The sequence below is a fragment of the Thamnophis elegans genome, chromosome 17 (assembly GCF_009769535.1).
Source record: "Thamnophis elegans isolate rThaEle1 chromosome 17, rThaEle1.pri, whole genome shotgun sequence".
In the NCBI taxonomy this organism is placed as follows: Eukaryota; Metazoa; Chordata; class Lepidosauria; order Squamata; family Colubridae; genus Thamnophis; species Thamnophis elegans.
Window position 1 is genome coordinate 10062448 of NC_045557.1, and position 21990 is coordinate 10084437.

The 21990-nt window shown below is 45.9% G+C and overlaps 1 protein-coding gene across 1 annotated transcript in view; it reads left to right on the forward strand.

Moving 5' to 3' along the window:
• The window catches only part of LOC116520165 (neurexin-2-like), a 275896-nt gene that overhangs the window by 202179 nt on the left and 51727 nt on the right, over positions 1-21990 (forward strand). The window contains exon 4 of the mRNA XM_032234316.1: positions 4489-4790. Within this exon, the coding sequence (XP_032090207.1) occupies positions 4489-4790 (302 nt within the window). The remainder of the gene's footprint in view (positions 1-4488; positions 4791-21990) is intronic.

Consider the following 21990-nt stretch of genomic DNA (forward strand, 5'->3'; position numbering starts at 1 on the left):
ATGGATGGATGGATGGATGGACGGACGGATAGATAGAGATAGATGATAGATAGATAGATAGATAGATAGATAGATAGATAGATAGATAGATAGATAGATAGATATAGAGGATAGATAGATAGATAGATAGATAGAGAGAGAGAGAGAGAGAGAGAGAGAGAGAGAGCTAGAAAAATAAAGAAAGAAAGAAAGATAGATAGATAAATAGGTAAATAGCTAGATAGCTAGATAGAGATAGATGAATGGACGGACGGATGGACAGACGGACAGACAGACAGACAGATAGATAGACAGACAGATAGATAGATGATAGAGAAAGAAAGAAAGAAAGAAAGATAGATAGATAGATAGATAAATGGATGGACGGATGGACGGATGGACGGATAGATGGATGGATGGATGGATGGATGGATGGATAGATGGAATGAATTGCATGAGAACTTAATTGAAGCCATGATGAGTGGCAGAGGGAATCAATATTGTTGCACCTACTCTTCTGGCAACCATGACTTATGGAAGTTTGCAACTTGAAATTCATCGTGAAGACCCCCAATGAACAAACAAAATGTATGAATGGCAACTAATTTGTCTGCCTCCGAGTCCATGCAAAGAGGCAAATGATTTGAATTGATGATGACCTGTTTCTGCGGAATGGAGTCGATGGGGACTCGTCGGGATGTGGAAGATGTAGGTTTAATTATGAATGAAAGGCTAGAAAAAAAGTATAAATTGGTGTTTTCTAGCTTGTTGTGAGCTTCTATAAAAATAGAATTCCTTCGGGTGGCGATGGCTGCATGTTGCATTCTAATGAAGGGTAATAATAGTAGAACAAGTCTTGATAAAAAAAACTGTACAATATTCTAAATTAATGTGATCTGGGGGGTAAAATTACCCTGTTAAGAGGGTGAAGTATGGAGCAGAAAATAAAGAAGAAGTGACGGGGCCCTGTGGAGAACCATGAATGAATAAATATGGTGAATATCAGCTCAGAAAAGGGTCTTTTGTTGTGAATATACAGTCAGTCTATTCAAACAGCCGTAGGACAAAGAAATCATTGATTTGATTCTTTGCAATGAACAATTGAGAGAATGATTAAGGCCATAAATGGCGATGAAAGGTTGTGAATAGCAATAGCACTTAAACTTATACCCTGCTTTACAGTGCCTTACAGCCCTCTCTAAGCGGTTTTCAGCTTCTTGCCCACAACAATCTGGCTCCTCATTTTACCCACCTCGGAAGGATGGGAGGCTGAGTCAACCTTGAGCCTGGTGAGAATCAAACGGCTGGCAGTCAGCAGTATTAGCCTGCAATACCGCATTTCAACCACTGTGCCACTATGGCTGATGATGATAGATAGGGGGAGAGAGAGAGAGAGAGAGAGAGGGAGGGAGGAGGGAGGGAGAGAGAGAGAGAGAGAGAGAGAGAGAGAGAGAGAGAGAGAGAGAGAGTGTTAGATGATAGATAGATGGGATAGTTAGATGATAGATAGATGATAGATAAATGATATATAGATGATAGATAGATAGATAGATAGATAGATAGATAGATAGATAGATAGATAGATAGATAGATAGATAGATAGATAGATAGATAGATAGATAGATAGATGATAGATAGATACCGGTAAATAGACAGATGATAGAGATATATGATAGATAGATAGATAGATAGATAGATAGATAGATAGATAGATAGATAGATAGATAGATAGATAGATAGATAGATGATAGATGGATGGATGGATGGATGGATAGATGACAGACACAGACAGACAGACAGACAGACAGACAGAGGATGGATGGATAGAGCACCTAAACTTATATAATGCTTCATATTGCTTTACAGCCGTAAGCGGTTTACAGAGTCAGCCTCTGGCCCCCCAACCATCTGGGACTCCTTCTAAAGAGCAGCCAGGGTTGCTCTCCTGTAGGACTGACCGGTTGGATGGCCTTGCAGTCCAAGGGACTCAATGCAGGAGTCTTCTCCAGCACCAGAGTTCAAAGGCCTCCATTCTTTCTCCATTCCTCATGGTCCAACTTTCATAGCCATCCATAGCAACGGGGAAAACCAGAGCCTTAACTAGGCGCACTTTTGATTGGCAGGTTGATGTCTCTGCTTTTTAGGATGCTGTCTGGATTTGCCATCGCTTTCCTCCCCAGGAAGCAAGCCTCTTTTGATTTCTTGGCTAAATGTATAAGAAATGCTTTTTTCTGATGTCACAGGTGAGCGTGTCGGGAGTGCCAACTTCTGCGCACTTCTGCACAAAAGCGATTTTGAAGGAGAGCCCGAATGCTTTGCATTGAATTTTAGAGAGAGACTGAATGAGGGAACGAGGAGGGAAGGATCTGATAATAAAACCTATTGGAGGCTTAAAAGTAGTCATGTTTCACTGGGGGAGACGGAGGTGAACCATTGCGAGTTCTCCATAAACACTCGAGTAGATAAATTTGCCCCATTTTCTTAAAAGTTTACGCTAAAGACGGGGAAATAAATGGAGATGTTGCCAGACATGCAGATGGTGGCAGTGGGACGCGTGCGGTTTGAGGAATGAAGGATGTGGCTGAAAAGAAGGGGAAATGGCTGGGTAAGTGTGCTTCTGTCTCCTTTGATGTATGGGAGCGAGACTTGGGCACGTCGAGGGAAACATAAAAGTAAGTTAAGTGTAATGGAGTACTTAAGAAATGTGTGCGGTCGAAGAAGAAGAAGAGAGGGGGGTCAAGGATGAAGGAGGAGGGCTCGGCAAATCGAGCTGGGACAAAAAATGGAAACGTCTGCTGGGACAGGGGCTCTTGAAGAGAGAAAGCAGTGAGGATCACATCTCAGAAGAAAATAATTGGAGGTTGAGCCACACTGAGTAAATTGTGCATGGAAGGGGGGATCCTGAAAGAGAAGGGGCAAAGGTTCAAGGGGCAGCAGGTTAGGGAGACCCCGGGGTGAGAGGGAAGCTTTGGTGGTGCAGTGTCTAAATGCAGTATTTAAGGCTAACTCTGCCGGCTGCCAGCAGTTCAATCCTGATGGGGCTCAAGGCGGACTCAGCCTTCCGTCCTTCCGAGGTTGGTTAAATGAGGACCCAGATTGTTGGGGGCAAGAGGCTGACTCCATAAACCGCTTAGAGAGGGCTGTAAGGCACTGTGAAGCGGGATATAAGTGCTACTTCTAGTGCTACGGTACGCTATTCTTGTCATGGTGGCGCAGTGGTTAGAAGACAGTATTGCAGGCTAACTCTGCCGACTGCCAATAGTTCAATCCTGACCGGCTCAAGGTGGGCTCAGCCTTCCGTCCTTCCGAGGTTGGTAAAATGAGGACCCAGATGGTTAGGGGCAAGAGGCTGACTCTGCAAACCGCTTAGAGGGGGCTATAAAACACTGTGAAACGGTATATAAATCTAAGTGCTATTTCTAATTCAATTCAGTTCTGTTCTGCTCTGCTCTGCTCTGCTCTGCTCTGCTCTATTCTATTCTATTCTATTCTATTCTATTCTATTCCATTCCATTCCATTCCATTCCATTCCTTCCGACTGCCAGCCATTCAATCCTCACCAGCTCAAGGTTGATTCATCTTTCCGTCCTTCTGACATCGATAAAATGAGGACCCAGATTGTTGGGGGCAATAGGCTGACTTTGTAAAAGGCTGTAAAAGCACCGTGAAGCGGTATATAAGTCTATTGCTAAATGGTATTATTTCAAGAATAAAACTGAATGGGCTTGGCGTAAATGGGTTGTTTAGCTCTGTCTCCTTCTGGCTGGTTGTTTGTTACACCTTTTTGGCACTGTGCATAACGTTGCGTATCTGGAAAGCAATTTATAATTAAAAACCTATCTCAGCTGGCTGCCCCGGGACTCCAATAGGGGTGCCTTATACTTGGTGAGACTGATTGGCATAACGTAGCCAGCACCAACGTTTTGGGTACCAGGGACCAGTTCCTTGGCGAGAGCTTTTTCCGCGGACTGGAGGGGATGTGGCTTTACGTGCTGCCTACATCCCGCGCATGGAGTTTTGCTCAATGATGGGATTCAACCAGTGTAACAACTGGTTCGCTGAGCGCGTGCTTCGCCCAAACTAGTCAGAACCGGCTGAAACCCAACCCTGGCTTTGCTTGTTTGTATGGCCTGGTTGCTGGCAGGCCATGGCCCGATGCCAGTCCAAGGTCAGGGCAGTGGTAAATTGCCAATTTTATTACTACCGGTTCGGACGCGCTTGCGCTCACACACATGTGTGATGTTTCTGCGCATGCGCAGAAGCACCTGGGCAGGTGGACGGAGCCTCCAGCTGCCCTATCCGGGCCGAACTGGGAGCAACCCACCTCTGGTATACAGGGAAGATTCCCATTCTGTGTCATCTGTCCTCCCTTAGCAACATAAATTCTGGGCTCAGTTGGGGTCATAAGTCGAGGACTAGTGTTCTTTTCTATTGGACGATAGTCTCTTTATAAGCATATGGATTCCTGACCCACCCACCCCTTCCCATCTCCTTGTGTCTCTTCTGCAGGGAAAGAAGAATTTGTGGCGACGTTCAAAGGGAACGAGTTCTTCTGCTACGACCTTTCGCACAACCCCATTCAAAGCAGCACCGACGAGATCACCCTGTCCTTCCGCACCCTGCAGCGCAACGGCCTGATGCTCCACACCGGGAAGTCAGCCGACTACGTCAACCTCTCGCTCAAGAGCGGCGCCGTCTGGCTGGTGATCAACCTTGGCTCCGGCGCTTTCGAGGCGCTGGTGGAGCCAGTCAACGGCAAGTTCAATGACAACAACTGGCACGACATTCGTGTGACTAGAAACCTGCGCCAGGTGAGCGGCTGCTGCCCGTACAGTCTCAGCACATGGGAGGGGCTGGGGGTTTGGGAAGGCACATGCCCGGCTTGAAACTGCTTCAGATCTCCTCCCCTTCTTTTTTTTGAGTTGCTGTGCAGATTTTCCCCATTTAACAGACACCAGCAAGAGACTCTTTTTTTTAAATACAACAATTCCCATGTTTGGGATACAAAATGTGAGTGGCGGGCTAGATTTTCTAAGCGCTGCTTCTCAGCAACAGGTTGTTGTTACTTTCGGTAAAGGGAGAAACATTTTCCAAGCACCCAAGTTTTAATATTATGGGGGAGGAACTTTGGAATGGAAACACATCTGAAATAACGGACTAGTTCTTTCTTTCCAAAGCCCATCTGCACGCTTGCGGGTGTCATTTACGTCGTTTGCACAATTATGTAATTGGCATTCTTATACCATTGGTCTTCATGTACCACCGTTGCATAATTAGGTAACTGTGCAAATGACCTCGGTCCCAGACTTTTGAATTTAACAGGCAGCCTTAAACTGTCCGTTAAATCCGAATTTTACTCTCTTTACTCTCTCAAGGGATTTCAAACTTTTCAGCTGGAGCAAGTATTATTGTTATGGTTACTCCTACTGTTGTTATTACTGGTGAAGGCTGCAGGACATGTGGTGGGGATGCGGATGGCTGCCATTTTCAGCTCTTTTCTCCCCAATTTTGCAGGTTTCTAAAAAGAGCAAAAGAATCTTAAATCGGCCATTTTGCTCCTTATTTTAAAGGAGCAAATCGCCTTGTTGCATTTCAGTACAATTTGGCTTATGGGCAGGGCATGCCCCATGGCAGCCACAGGTCTCGAATTTCTACAAAGTTCTATAAAGCAGTTTGATATCTGGAAGACGACTTTATTTTAAGCTACACGCCGTGGTCAGTGAGCGATGATTGCTGAGGCCAGTTCCATCTTCTAACCCCACTTTTCTGACTTTTTTTCCCTGATGATGTCTGGACTAGAATCAGTCCATCTTTCCAGGTTCTGCAACCCACGATTCCCGGTTTAGTAGCAAAATATATGGCCTTGAATATATTGTTTTGGCCCCGATACTTGGCATGTGGGGAAGGAGTCTTGTTCTGTGAAATCGAAGGATAAATAACAGGCGTGGGCTCTCTCTGTATCTCTGTATAGGCCAGTGTTTCTCTCTGTAGAGCAGTGTTTCTCAACCTTGGCAACTTGAAGATGTCTGGACTTCAACTCCCAGAATTCCCCAGCCAGCATTCGCTGGCTGGGGAATTCTGGGAGTTGAAGTCCAGTCATCTTCAAGTTGTCAAGGTTGAGAAACACTGCTGTAGAGGGAACTTTAAGACATGTGGACTTCAAGTCCCAGAATTCCCCAGGCAGTATGCTTGCTGGGGAATTCTGGGAATTGAAGTCCAAACATCCTGGCTCTTAAAATTGCTAAGGTTGTGAAACAGTGGACCCTTCCAGAACGAGTAGGGGCACAAATTGGCAAGGGGACACCCACAACCGAGCTAAAACTGTAGGTGTGAAGGTATGCTCCAGAATGGAGTGGGCAGAGGAGGAACATAACGCATGACATACTGACTGAGGATCTTCGGGGCCTTGAACAAATGGCTGGCCTTCCCCTTAAATAATTTCAGATCTATTTTGGGCATGGAACGAGAGGAAAAATCCCCCTGCTGATTCCCCAAGGTAGCTCAGACTTCACCCAGCTGCAGAACTGGGGGGGGGGCCTGGAAAACGCAGCCCACCTGCAGTAGGAAGCGAGTTCCGGAGAGAACGGGTGGTATCGCTGGTAGGACTCCCAATGGGGAGTTCGCAAGGCTGTTGTTTAAAAACCAGCTGATCTGATTAAAAATCCATACTCCGTAATGATAGCTGGAGGTCGGGAGATCCAGAGCAGGGAGGTGCCAGGAAGTATGAATAATGAAAGATGACGTCTGGAGCTTTTAAGGCAAATTCTCTTTAAAAAAAAAATGCAATGGCATAAAAAGAATCTGGGAATCCCCAAGGCCTTCAGTAAGAGATCAGAACAGTTGTTGTTTTTTTGTTCTTTCTTGAAAAAGCCCTATTTGGGAAATTGGTGGGAGATAAAACTGAGCAGAATGGGATATCCTGTAGGAGAGGAGAGGATGAGGGAGGAGGAGAAAAGGCATCCGATAGGATAAAGAGGATTTTTTTTCCTTCTTCTCTTGTTCAACAAAGAACATGTGTTGCTACTTCTCTGATGGAGCAGTGAGCCTTCTGGGATAGTGGGGTAGTGAACCTGCCCCACTCGTGGCCCTTGGATTTCACAGAACTGGACCCCCCCCCCAAATCTCAGTTTTGCAGCCATGCCTCTCTCCTCTTTCTATTAACCCCCTGGATGGAATTTTCCCCCTCCTCTTCTTAATTCTCCTCCACAAAACCAGCAACTTGGCCTTGATTTCTACATGGGGAAGGACCGGGAAGGGGCAGGGGCTTTCCCCCACCCCCCAATGCCTGCCCCGCAACCGGGCATCCTTGCCTATGCTTTCTCTCTCTCTCCTTTCCTCTAGCTCTTTTCTCCAAATTCACTTGAGATCTAAGCTTTTATCTCCCAGCAGTGGCTGACACAGCCTGCCCCCCCCCCCCCACTGGCCTGACCCAAATGCTGTCTCTGGCCAGGTCCAGGGCCAACCCCACCCACCCCGTCCCCTCCCCTCCCTAATACTGGGCTCCTTGGAAGTACTAATATTGCTAACATGGCCCTGTGCTTTGACCCTCCATCCTTTTCACTCCCCCCACCCCACCCTCAACCTCCCACCTTCCCAAACCACCTCGTTAGAGATTGCGTTGGCAACTTTTGTCGTTGTGTGTTACTAACACGCTTCTGGGGAGGGGGGGAGAGTGTCATGCAGCGGCAGGGTGGGGGGGGGGGAAACCTCCCCAAAACTGTCCAAAGATGGGATAACTAACCTCTGTGCCATTCGCGGAATGTCGGTTTCTTTCTCCCTTTCTTCCTTCCTTTCTTTTGAGTCGTTCATTTTGTTCTGTTCTCTCCTTACTAACCCAGGTTAAGAAAGTCTGGGTGGGGGGGAGGTGGGGGGAGGAGTGGGGGAGGGCAGAGTTTGTGGGTAAATTGGTTGTTGGGTTGTGTGAATTCAGTATCTTTCATATTATTATTATTATTTTTTAAGTTTTTTGCTGGTCTCAGAAACTGGAGAAATTTAATTTCTCCTTTTATTCTGTTTTGTTTTAAATATATCTCCCTTGAATTTTCATGGTTGGTCATTTTTTTTCTTCTGTTTATTCCCTTCCCCCCCCTTCTCGATTTTCTTTTTCTTTTTCCCCCCCTCGTTTTCTTTCCGTTTTTAAATGCATACAGCACGCAGGAATTGGACACGCTATGGTAAACAAACTGCATTATCTGGTAGATATCAGTCTATTGTCTAATCATTTGGTTTGCCGTGGGTTTTACCTCTCCCCCCCCCTCTTTCCTTATTTTTTAAATTATTTTTTTTCCAAAAAAAAAAAATACTTTGCTTTTGGAAATTGAAAGTCACTTGGCTGTGCGAGCCTTTGCAGAAAGAAACACATGGATTTTATCTCAACCGAACGTGCTTCTGATGGGGCTTTCTATTGTATCCCCCCCAAAAAAAACTTTCTATAATTTTCAGCCAGTTTAGGCAAACAACATTTTCCAGTTGCCGACCACGCCCCGTTCGCCCACTGCTTATATCCCTCCATTTCGGCGGGAACCCCTTTCAAAGAGGAAAAATAAACCAGCTGCCCTGCGCTGCCTTTCCCCCTTTAAAAAACGTAAAAAGTATTGAGTGGCTTTACTCAACTCTGCTGGGTGTGAATTTACCAGCGGCAAAAGATAACCCTCTACCGCAGGGGTCGGCCACCTTAAACACTCAAAAAGCCACAAAGGTCCTAACCTGAAGCCCCCCATTCAATTCTGAAGCCGACTGGAAGTCCGGTTCCCCCACCATAGAGTTTCCTCCTAGCATGGCGTCATTTTTCCTCTATCTGTCCTAACCGAAAGATCCATCAATTGTGGAGCTGAACCGGGCACAAGGAGCCGCAGCAGAGGTATGAAAGAGCCACATGCGGCTCCAGAGCTGCAGGTTGCTGACCCCTGCTCTACCACATATATTGCTATACTGCGCTATAAAAACCTGCAGAAACAGGGACATTCACAACTGACCCAGCAAGCAAGGTAGATGATAGATTGCCACGGTCACAACGACTTTTAACAGAACTGGTTCTCAGTTTAGGGAACTTTGGGACCTGTGGACTTCAACTCCCAGAATTCCTCAGCCAGGAATTCTGGGAGTTGAAGACCCCACCTCTCAGTGTTGCCTAGATTGAGAAATACTGAATTAGAATATGTAATATAATATTGTGGTGGGCAGCAAACAACATTAATAAATAAATATAAATAACAATATATTGTAGTGTAGTGTATTAATGTAATATAATAATAAAATAAAATAATAATATAATATAATGTAATGTAATATTATTATATTATATTATATTATATTATTATTTTATTATATTATATTATTATATTATATTATATTATATATTATAATAATATAGTATTGTATTATATTATATTATAATATAATGAAATGCAATGTAATATAATATAATATAGTATAGTATAATATAATATAATAATATAATATAGTATAGTATAATATAATATAATATAATATATAATAATATAATATAATATAATATAATATAATATAATATAATATAATATAATAAATATAATATAATTAATATAATTAATATAATAGTATAGTATAGTATAGTATAGTATAGTATAGTATAATAATATAATATAATATAATAAATATAATATAATATAATATAATATATTATAATATAATATAATATAATATAATATAATATAATATAATATAATAATATAATATAATATAATATAATATATCTAATATAATATAATATAATATAATATAATAATATAAGTATAATATAATAATATAATATAATATAATATAATAATATAAATCACTTGCCTATAAAGTCGTCAAAAATCAGACGCAACTAAATGGTTAAAATACCAAATAATAAATACAATGTAATATATAAACTGCCTCCCATTCTCAGTATTTTTGGATAACAAATCAATCTTTCTAAAATAAAAACCACCCACAATTGAAATTGATTTTAAAAAAGCAGCAAATAAAATAATAATAAAGACACCAATATGAGCTGGGTGAAAACTCTTGTTTGGTACCAAGAATGGTCTATAATTTGAAGCAGGCAGGCTTATTAGCCTGCAGGCACAATGATTAATTATTGTTTTTTTTTAAAAAAATTATGGATGGATAACTGCCCCACAGATACTTTTCCTGCATGACCTACAAACGCTTAAAAAAAAATGCAACTGAAGGATTAAAACCGATGATAATAATAATAATGTTACGGAAAACCCAGTCCATGAAAATAATAAAACCCAACAGTTTGTATGTCATCAGGCCATTGAACACTTTGGATTCAGCTTCAAAGTAGTCCTCAGCCATTCTTTTAACGACCAAGCCAAGTTACGACGGTGGGTTGGGCTTACGTCCATTGGAGTCAAGTGATTCAAATTCAGGTATTTATGACCGTTGCAGCATCCAATAATGGCCATTTGGGGTCTTCCCAGCCAAGGGGAAAGAAAGCCAATGGGGGAAGCCAGATTTCCAAGACAGAGTTAAGGACTGTGTGATGTGTTTAACGACGGCATCAGAATGATAATTATCGAATTGGACCCAGTTCAATTTTTCGGACTGCATTACTTAGCAATAGAAGTTCCAGTTCCAGTTGCATTTTAAGTTGTGGCGTTTCAGACACAGTCCCTCCCTGAAGTTCTTAAGAGCAGGTACAGGCAGTCCTCGATTTACAGCGATCCATTTAGGGACCATTTAAAGTTAAACCTTAGGGCCGCTTTTCACAGTTACGACTGTTGTAGCATCCCCGGGGTCACATGATCGAAATTCAGATGTTTGCCAATTGACTCATATTTATGACGGTCACAGTGTCGCAGCGGGGTCCCGTGATCCCCTTCTGACAAGCAAAGTCAATGGGGAAACCAGATTCACTTAACAACCGTGTTACTAATTGAACAACTGCAGGGATTCCCTGAACAACGGCAGCCAGAAAGGTCGTAAAACTGGGGCAAAACTCGCTTAACGAATGTCTCACTGAACGATGTAAATTTTGGGCTCGAACATGGTCGTAAGTCGAGAACTGCCTGTAGATGCCTCTTCTCTGGGATTCTGGGATTTCTTGTCTGCCCTCTGCAGCGGCCACGGGATTCCCAGAAAAAGAAGCAGCTGGGATTACCCCCAAAATTCCAAAAGTCCTTTCCCAAAAGGCAACTGGACTTTCTTGGGATTTTTTCCCCTTGAAAACATTTCGCTTCTCACCCAAGGAGCTTCTTCAGTTCTTCGTCAACGTCTGAAGAACTGAAAAGCTTCTTGAATGAGAAGAGAAACCTTTTTAAATACCCCCCCCCCAAGAAAGTCTAGTTTCCTTTTTGGAAAAGCACCTGTGACCTGGATGATTGAGAATTCCCCCCAGGCTTGAAAATGGATCCTTCCAGCCCTTTGGAAGACGAGGTGGGTTTCAATGCCCCCTCCCCATAAAATAAATTCCCTTTCTTTTATTTCCCGGGGCAAAGGGAAACAGTGGAATAAGCAAGTCCTTGGCCCTAGGGTGGCTAAGATACTGAGCTTGTCGATCAGAAAGGTCGGCAATTCGGCGGTTCGAATCCCTAGCGCCGCGTAATGGAGTGAGCTCTCGTGACTTGTCCCAGCTTCTGCCAACCTAGCAGTTCGAAAGCATATAAAAAAATGCAAGTAGAAAAATAGGGACCACCTTTGGTGGGAAGGGAAGAGCGTTCCATGCTCTTTCAGCATTGAGTCATGCCGGCAACATGACCACGGAGAGGTCTTCGGACAGCGCTGGCTCTTTAGCTTTGAAACAGAGATGAGAAGCGCCCCCTAGAGTCGGGAACGATTAGCAACATATCCAGAAGGTTGCGAAAGGCAACCGTTGAATTGGTAGCTGAAAAGCTCTGGAAAGCAAAGGAGACTTGGAAATCTGAGAGAGTTGGACTGCAAGTCTCATCATCCACAGCCACTGCAAAGGTTACATCTTGGCATTCAGAGAGAATGGTCAGAACCCCCCCCCCCCCATCAGCCATGTTCCTAATGGACTAATGTGGTGACTGATTTAATTTGCTGATCTTCAGGAGATCCATCTCACGCTCCCTCCTCCCCACCATTTATCCTTGCAACAACAACAACAACCCTGCGAGGTGGAATGGCTGGGAAAGAGGGAAGTCCCCCACTCCCCCAGGAAAGGTACTTGAACCCGGATCTGCTACTAACAAGGCCCACACCTTCAGCTATCCCTCCCCACGGGCATGGCAACACTCTAAATAAGGGGTCACCAACCTTGGCAACTTAAAAATTGGTGGACTTCAACTCCCAGAATTCCTCAGGTCTAAACCCACACAGCCCCCCCCCTCCCCTGGCCCGATTTGATTTTACCCAGCCGCCCTTGCAAAATCAGAAAAAAGGCAACAAATATTTAGGGGGGAAAAATTGGTTGGAGAATTTTCTTTTATGGTTTTGATTTTTCCCCACCCTCCTCTCCCCTTCCTCCCCCCTCCCTCCCCCTCCCCAAAATCCATGGAAAACACCATCCCATGAAGCAACTTTTGTGCGCTGTTGCACCTACGCTGGGTCCCCCAGCTGCCCCCCAGGGACGCCCCCCCAAAATGGCAGCCAGGTGGATTGAGAGGGGAAGGCCTCGAAAAAGACCACCAATTTTCAGCAATGCTGGGTCGTGGCATGGAGGGGGTGGGGGGGTGCAGGGTTATTCCTCCTCCCTCGAAAGCATCTTGCAAAAGTGATCCAATTCGCGGATTGTGGACGTGTGGCGTCCCTGCTCCGTTCCTCTTCATTCTGGGGGGACCAGGAGCTTATAAAGAGGGATTCCCCCAACAATATCTGGGTTGGTAGTCTGGTGTTTGTCCCGGGAATCTGAGGACCTGGCTGCCCCATCGTGCCCCCCCCCCCCCTGGGGACCAGCTGCCTGCCACCCTATTGCATGGCCTGCTGGGCTGCTTCTGTAGCCAAGTTTTTTATTTTCGAAGCATCTTTCTGGGGCTGAAACTAACACTCCTCTGTGTTGTATTATGTCCCACCCTTTCCTCTCCTCAGGCCTCCTCTTCCTCCCCCCCCCTGTTTTCTTCCAAGACCCCCCCCCCCTCCTCTCAGCCGTGCATGACATCCCCTATCCTTCCTTGGCTGGCTTCACCTATGTCATTTCCAAAGGGAGCACTGAGGCAGGGCCCATTAGGGCAGGGCATGGATGGGACCCCCCCCCCCCGTGCGCCTGTGTGAGTGCCTGGTTCCAAAAACGGGAGCAGAGTTATTCAAAAGGGAGCCCTGTTGGCATAGCTCCCTGGGTGGCACGGCTTGGCATTTTGGCTTTCCGTTGAGCAACCGTGGCAGGTTTTGGCAGGAGAATCCAAACATAGAAAGCTAGCTTGATCTGGAAATCTGTGTTGTGGCCCCAGATGGAGCTGGCAGCAGAGTCGGAAAGTTAGGAGGTTGGGGAGGAACCTGGGCCAGTCCTGGAGTCTGGGGAAGGCTCGGATGAGGACTCTGCATTGGAGGCAGAGAGGGGGACGAGGCCGTCTGGCAGTGATCAGGTGCCTTATGCAGCTAGACAGCAGGAGCCTGTTCCCAGGGTGCGCATGTGCAGAGCTGCAAGAAGAAACTCAGAAATCGGGGCCGACTTGGGAATAAAGCCACAGGTGGACGGTGATTGGCCCCTCCCACAGGGAATAAAAGAGAAGTCGACTTTTGCAGGAAACCATTCATTCGTTTGTTAGATTCCTTTCAGGAGTGTGAAGATCTGTCCGTGAATCTCAAAGACTCTGTGCCCAGAGTCTTTCCTTGCAATATTGGAAAATATTTGCATGGCAGCTTTCCAAGCTAGATAAGGTCTGTGGTCATAAATACGCCTTTGAAAGACTGTTTGCCAGGGCTTGGCTGAATGGGAATGAGAGGAATTCCCATTCGTTTAATAAAAGGGGTTTTGTCGGGACTAGGAATCGGCTTCGTGCTTTTTCGGGGAAGCCTGGATCAGAACAATCTGTTTCATTCTCATTTCGCACACTGACTGGCAGTGTCCAGGACTTTGGTGGGGGTGGGGGTGGGGTTGGCCCATCCTTGGAGCAGGCTGGCTAGAGGTGTGTGGAAGAATTTGCAGCTGACTTGAGGGAAGGTGTGAAAAAGCTGTACGGATGGTACAATCCAGCGAGTGAAGGAAGGAAGCATGAGAAAGGAACTCAAGGTAATCCCTACTTGATGTTGTTTAGTATCAGGTGAGACTTGGAGAGGCTCCTCAAGTTTGTGTCATACCAAAATGTGCTTGGAGGGAAAATGCAAACAAACTTGGGGACAATGCATTGTATATCACAGTGTTTGCGAACTGAAACGAAGTGCGCATGTATGTGTGTGTGTTTGTGAGCACTGAAAACTGAAAGAGCCGTTTTCCATTTTCATTCAATCAATCACCAATCAGAATAGAGCTGGAAGGGACCTTGGAGGACTTCTAGTCCACCCCCCTACTCAGGCAGGAGACCCTATACCAGTGTTTCTCAACCTTGGCAACTTGAAGATGTCTGGACTTCAACTCCCAGAATTCCCCAGCCAGCATTCGCTGGCTGGGGAATTCTGGGAGTTGAAGTCCAGACATCTTCAAGTTGCCAAGGTTGAGAAACACTGCCCTATACCATTCCAGGCAAGTAGCTGTCCAGTATCTTCTTAAAAGGCTCCATTGATGGAGCACTCAAAACTTCTGGAGGCAGGTTGTTCCCCTGGTTAATTGTTCAAACTTCTAGGAAATTTCTCTTTAGTTCTAGGTTGCTTCTCTCCTTGATCAGTGTTTCTTGTCCCGCCCTAGCCTTTTCTTTCTATTGCCTTGCCTTTTATCTTCTGTTGAAACCTAACAAGGAAAAGAGACAAAATTCAGCAGCAGGCTGTGCTTTTCTGCGAGTGAACTCTGCTCCCCGTAAAGAAAATTCAAAAGCAGCTTCTTGAGTAAACTGAATGAGAACTAGGAGCGGGGAGGGAAAAAAAAAAGATTTGTTCTCAGCCTGCCACTAATATTGAGTGTGGAAATGCAGCTATGATGATTATGTTTCTTTTAAAAAAGACAACAGCTGGGAGAGGAGAATTAAAAAGAGAAATGTGGGGCAAGAAGAAGTGTGGCTTAAACCTCTTCCTCTAGCCAATCAGGTTTGCCAAAACATTATGGCACTATTAAGAGAAGGAAAGGTCTGTAAGGATCAGTGCAGCGTGCGAGTATGTGTATAGGTGTGTGTTCAAAGGAAGAATGGAGGTATAAAAAGGAAAATGCTGGATCAGCTTTCTGCATCACACTCAGCTGGACCAAGAGGAAAGCCTCAGTAAGGCCACACCTAGAATCCTGCATCCAGTTTTGGTCCCCTTACCATAAAAAGGATGTTGAGACTCAAGAAAGAGGGCAGAGAAGAGCAACCAGGATGATGAGAGGACTGGAGGCTCAAACATATGAAGAACGGTTGCAGGAACTGGGCCTGGCTAGTCTAGGGAAGAGAAGGACCAGGGGAGACCGGAGAGCATCTTCCAATATTTGAGGGGCTGCCACAGAGAGGAGGAGGAGGGTCAAGCTATTGTCCAAAGCCCCTGAAGGCCAGAGAAGGGAGAATGGATGGAAACTGACCAAGGAGAGATTCAACCTGGAAATAAGGAGGAATTTTCTGACAGTGGAGAACAATCAACTCATGGAACAGACGTTGCCTTCGAAAGTTGTGGGAGCTTCATCCCTGGAGACTTTCAAGAAGAGACTGGACTACCCATTTGTCGGAAAAGGTGTAGGGTCTCCTGCTTCGGCAGGGGAGGTCGGACTAGATGACCTACAAGGTCCCTTCCGACTCTGCTCATCTGTTAAATGTGTTAAACTTAGAACTAAGGAGAAAATACCTTAGAACAATTAACCAGTGGAACAAATTGCCCTTTAGAAATTGTGGTTGCTGCATCCCTGGAGGCTTTTAAGAAGAGACTGGACAGAAATAGTATAGGTCTCCTGTTCTTACAGGGGGTTGGGCGGCTAGATGTCCTCCAAGGTCCCTTCAACTCTGTTTCTGTTACTTAACACCCTGGTGCTTCAAGGGCACTTAACATCCTGGTGCTTCAAGGGCACAAGTCCACATTTTCACCCAACAAGGGCCCTTAAGGCAGCTTTCCCCACTTGGGGGTTGTTGTCCAGATGTGTAGGATGAGGAATCCCATCGTCCCCAGCCAGCCTTTCCTTGCCTGTGCTGGTTTTGCTGCAATTGGTAGTCCAATGTTACCAGAGCCCCTGGATGTGGAGGAAGGTGGGTTTGGATGTGCAGTGAAGCATGGCAAGAGCCCAGATTTGGCTTTCTGGCAGCGAAATGAAAGGAGCATCGTGACATGCCAAGCAGCAGCCTTAAGCTGGGTCCAAATATTTCTCCCCATGGCCCTGGCACTCCACTCTCTCTATGAGTCATCCTTGCCTAAAATGCCTCTTTCACCAAATGGAATGCCCTGGAATTGAATTGCTAATTGATTGCTTCTTGCCTCATTAATCTCTGCACCCGGTTGGCTCTAGGAATAGTTTTAGGATTGGGGAGGGGTGGGGGGAAGCACTGGTTATTTGGGATGGGTTCTGACCTAGGCTTCCCCAGCAGCACGAAGCCGAGTCCTCGTCCCGATAAACCCCTTTTATTTAATTCACAGTGAATTCCTCTCCAGCAAAGTCTTTCCTCTCCCACAGTCTTTCAGGATAGTTCCCAATTACCCACCTTGATCAGGCTTGGAGAGTGGCCAGGCTGATATCTTTCAGACGCCGCAACACTTGGCAAGAATGCAGGAATGAACTAATTGTCTCCTGCAAACTCCACTCCCCTTTTGCTCCTTTTTTATTTCCCTGGGAGGGGCCATTCATCGTCCACCTGTGGCCTTCCTCCCAAGTTGACCCCTGTTCTTCAGCTGTTCCCTTTGTCTGGCAGCTCTGTGCATGTGCACACTGGGAACAGGCTCCAGCTGTTCTTCTGCCTCACTGATGTCCAATTCCGAAGGCAGCTGATAACTGTCAGACGGCCCTGGTCCCCTCTCTCCCTCCGACACAGAGCCCTCCTCAGAGCCTTCCCCAGACTCCAGGATGGGCCCAGGTTCCTCCCCAACCCTCCTCACTGTCCCAATTTGCCCCCAGCTATGATGGCCACTGGCGAGCCACAACAGGATGGGAGTGATTACTTTCACTCCCAGAGTTCCAGGACGGAAGTGCTGTCCCCTTCCAGCCAAATTTGGAAAGCCGAGAATGGCTCTGGGCATTTTCAGAAACTTCATAGATAGTCGTTGACTTACAACCACAGATTATATTATATTATATTATATTATATTATATTATATTATATTATAGTAGAGTAGAGTAGAGTAGAGTAGAGTAGAGTAGAGTAGAGTAGAGTAGAGAGTGGAGTGGAGTGGAGTGGAGTGGAATGGAATAGAATAGAATAGAATAGAATAGAATAGAATAGAATAGAATAGAGTTGGAAGGGACCTTGGAGGTCTTCTAGTCCAACCCCCTGCCTAGGCAGGAAACCCTACACCACTTCAGACAAATCTAATCTCTTCTTAAAAACTTCCAGTGTTGGAGCATTCACAACTTCTGGAGGCAAGTTGTTCCACTGATTCATTGTTCCCTTAGTTTAAAAGGGACTACCTGGATTCACACAACACCCCTTAACCTGGGTTTGGAGTTAGCCTGTTTTCTTGACTGGCACAGCGCATTGAAACATAAGTCAACCCCCCAAAAAGAAGTGCGATTCACGCAATGCACAAAGTTTTAAACGAAATCTACTCCAGGTTATATAGGTAAACAAATTCAGCCTGTTGTGTAAAGGCAACCCTTGAGATTGAGTCTGAAGTGGTTTCGGGTTTTCTGCCTAGGCAGAGGGTTGGACTAGAAGACCTCCAAGGTCCCTTCCAGCTCTGTTATTCTATTCTATTAAGGAGCCCCAGATTGGCAATTTGTTATGAAATTTGAAACGCAACTGGAGGAATTTGAAGAACTTTGATGGTGGAGGGGTTCGAGTTTGGGGGTTTCCTTCTTTCCCATGAATCAACCGTCATCCCTAAACAAAAAAACAGCTTTTAGGCAGATCAATTTTGATGTGTCCCAGAGCAAAAAACAATCAGATAGCTAGACAAACATAGATGGACAGACAGAGAGACAGATAATGTTGGCCTAGGAAGCCAGAAAGGACCTGGATGTTACCAGCCACTCCACAATGTGTTCTACACAATTGTATTTATATGCTGCTTGATTAAGTGTGGCTTTTAGTGTTAATTAGTATGTTGATGGCCAGCTATTAAGTTGTTAGCTGTTTTTTTCCTTGTTCTTTGGCACCCTTAGCTTCTAAGTACCTGATACGTTGTTGGTAAATCAGCACTCATATTGACTGACAAGGGGCCTCTTTCCCAGGTGTCAATTATTTTGCAACCAGATTGTAAGCGATTAGACAAGGAAACCCAAACTCAGAAAACCAAAAATCATTGGTAGCCTCACATTGCTGTGAACTACTAAGATTGTTGGCCGAGCAGGGACAAAAAAAGCCAGAGAAACAATTGAAGCCAGGGAAACGGGCCATTAATGACAAATCGTAGGAAATGGGAAACATTAAAGACTAGGACCAGTGTTTCTCATCCTTGGCAACTTTTAAGATGTGGACTTCAACTCCCAGAATTCCCCAGGCGGCATGAGGAACCAGCATAATTGCCCGGGGAATTCTGGGAGTTGGAGTTCACTCAAGTTGTCAAGGATGAGAAAGGCTATGCTAGATTCTATCACGCTCTAACCTACCTACCCTGTTTCCCTGAAAATAATCCCTCCCCGGATAATAAGCCCAATCGGGCTTTTGAGTGCATGCGCTAAAATAAGCCCTCCCCACAAAATAAGCCCTCCCAAAAATATTGCAACACAGCAGCAGCCATGAGGTGACCACGCTCGCCGCGCCTCCTGCACCTCAAAAATAATAACATCTCCCCGAAAATAAGGCCAAGCGCTTTTAGGAGTGTTGTGGAAATCCAGCCATGGGTTTTAGGCTTGTGGTTCCAGCATAACTGGCCAATTTGGGAGAAAGGATGAATTCAGTAACCTGGTTAAATATGTGGAACAACCCACCAGAGGCGAAATGCCAGCAATTCACCTGAACCAGTAGTAAATATATATATATATATATATATATATATATATATATATATATATATATATATATATATATATATATATATATATATATATATATATATATATATATATATATATATATATATTCCACGGTTCGGGCGAACTGTTTTTTTCCGACGATCCACTGTGCTGCGTGATTTATATTAGCTAGAAAGCAGGATTTTAGGGAGGATAAAACATCACTTTCCCCCCCAAATAGGGTTAGCTGCTCCCATTGGCTCCAATTTCAGGGCCCACTCATTTTCTTTGCATGTTACACAAAGGGTGTGTGTGTGTGTCATCTCTGCGTCCTTGAGGGGTGTGGAAAGACGCATGGTTTTGCAAAGCCACTCCCCCTCTCCAGAGTCCGCAGGCATTTAGACACCTCCGAAGTTTTGGCGTCTGCCATTGTGAGCCAGGCAGGAGAGGTGGAGCTCTTGCCTCCCAATCAGGAGGCTGTGGGTTTCGATCCTAAGCAGAGGCACATATTTCTCTCTCTGGGCACAGTGAGAATATATCTGCCGAACAAAACTCCGCCCTGGCAACAAGGAAAGGCATCCGGCCATGAAAACACTCAGCTCCGTTCAGTTGCCCCAGACTCCACCCTGCAAGGGAAGATTGGGGGGGGGGGGTCGTTAAATGAAGACGATGATTGTGAGAAGAGTGGCAGTGTGGTGGGTGTTTGTGCACGCTGGACGCATTGGGTCTGGATGGTGGTTTGTGGGTCTTAGGTGCTGCTGGATTCCGAGTGTGTGTTTTCCTCCAGGGATGGCTGGGTTTTCTTCCTCTTGAGTGTGTGCCTTTCTGTGGAGCCCCCAGGTTGTTGTTGTGTGTGTGTGTGAAACTGTGCGTATGTATGCTCCCCTCGAGGATTTGTCGGGGAGGGAGGGGATCGACTGGACGTGGGAAGGCCGAGTGCTCCCGTTAGAAATCTTTTTTTAAAAAGCACCATGCTTTCCGCCTCGCTTGCACACCTTTACCTGCCCTTCTCCATTCTTCCTCATCCCTCTTGCACGCCGGCACTTCCTCTCCACACCTCTACCCCAACCTCCCCCCCCCCCGTGTGTGCCCTTCATCCCATCTAACACACATGGGGGACGCTTCCTCCTCGCCTCTCCCCCCCGGCCTTGCATGGCTTCTGTTTCATCAGATTTCTCTCTGCCAATCTCTTCTTCTTCTTCTTCTTCTTTTCCTTCTTTTTCGCTCTCTCTCTCTCTTTCTGACAATTAATTAAATAATTAATGGAGAGACATAATGAATGCTAGCTGGTAATTAACTCCTGTTGTACTAATAGTATACTAATTAAAGACTGTGTTGATTGTTTCTACTAACTGCCATTTCTGTGTCTGAACTTTTAAGTTTGTCTGAGGAGAATGCCCCAGGTTGTTTTTGGTTTTTTTTAACTCGGACCTCCCTTTCCTCTTCCTCTTCCTCCTCTTCCTCCTCCTCTTCTTCTCCCTCTCCTCCTGCTTCCCTCCCCTTCGGAGGGCAAATGTAGGACAAGCATAAACGGCTCTCAAACGTGGGCCCTGCGAATCATGATAGAAGCAGATGAAGGGCATACAAGTAAGCAGTCCTCGGCTTACAACAGTTCATTTAGGGACTGAAGTTACAACGGCACTGAAGAAAGTGACCTATGACCATTTTTCACACTTACGACCGTTGCAGCATCTGCATGGTCATGTGTTTTACAGTTGGATAGCAAGAGCAACAGCGCTTAGACTTATATCCCGCTTCACAGTGTCTCTAAGCGGTTTACAGAACCAGCCTCTTGCCCCCCAACAATCTGGGTCCTCATTTGACCCACCTCGGAAGGACGGAAGGCTGAGTCAACCTGGAGCCGGTCAGGATTGAACTCCTGGCAGTGGGCAGAGTTAGCCTGCAGGACTGCATTCTAACCACTGCTCTTGGATGCTTGCAAACAGGACTCACATTTACGACGGGTGCGGGCGTCCCAGGGGGACGTGATCCGCTTTTGCGACTTTCTGATAATAGCAATAGCAATAGCAGTTAGACTTATATACCGCTTCATAGGGCTTTCAGCCCTCTCTAAGCGGTTTACAGAGTCAGCATATCGCCCCCAACAACAATCCGGGTCCTCATTTTACCCACCTCGGAAGGATGGAAGGCTGAGTCAACCTTGAGCCGGTGAGATTTGAACCGCCGAACTGCAGATAAGAGTCAGCTGAAGTGGCCTGCAGTACTGCACAATAACCACTGCGCCACCTCGGCCAAGTCAATGGGGAAGCCGGGTTTACTTAGCAACCGTGTTACTAAGTTAACGACGGCGGTGATTCACTTAGCAAAGATGGCAAGGCAAGTCATAAAAAGGGGCCAAACTCACTGAATAAAGTTCTCCCTTAACAACATAAATCCTTGCCGTTGTGGTGGCAAGTTGAGGACTACCTTTATTTCTAGCACAGGGGAAGCTCCTAGGATTTGGGGCCCAAGCCCCCTCCCGGGTGGAAAAGGTTTGGGGCCTGATCAGGGGTGGGATTGAAAAACGTTAGCAACCAGTTCTCTGCCCGGTTGCTGGGTGGGTGTGGCCAGGGTGGATGTGGCTACTCGGCCGCCTACACCATGGTGGCCTCAGGGGGGCTTTTCGCCTTCCTTAAGCTCTGGAGGCTTTCCCTGATTTTGGAGACCCTCCGGAAGTCGGAAATGTGCCCGGTATTTTCACCCTCCCAGAGCACGCAGGCCCTGAACTTACTTGGCATGATGAATGGGCCGCGTGGAGACTCCTGGGAGGGCGTGGCCAGCCGGTCCTTGCAACAACCGGTTTGGCAGACTGCTGCGAACCGGCTGAATCCCACCCCTGGCCCTGATGGCTGGGCCAGAAGGCGAGACGGGGACACACACACTTCAACGTCCTTTTCCGCCTGCCCGAAAAATAATTTCCACGCTCG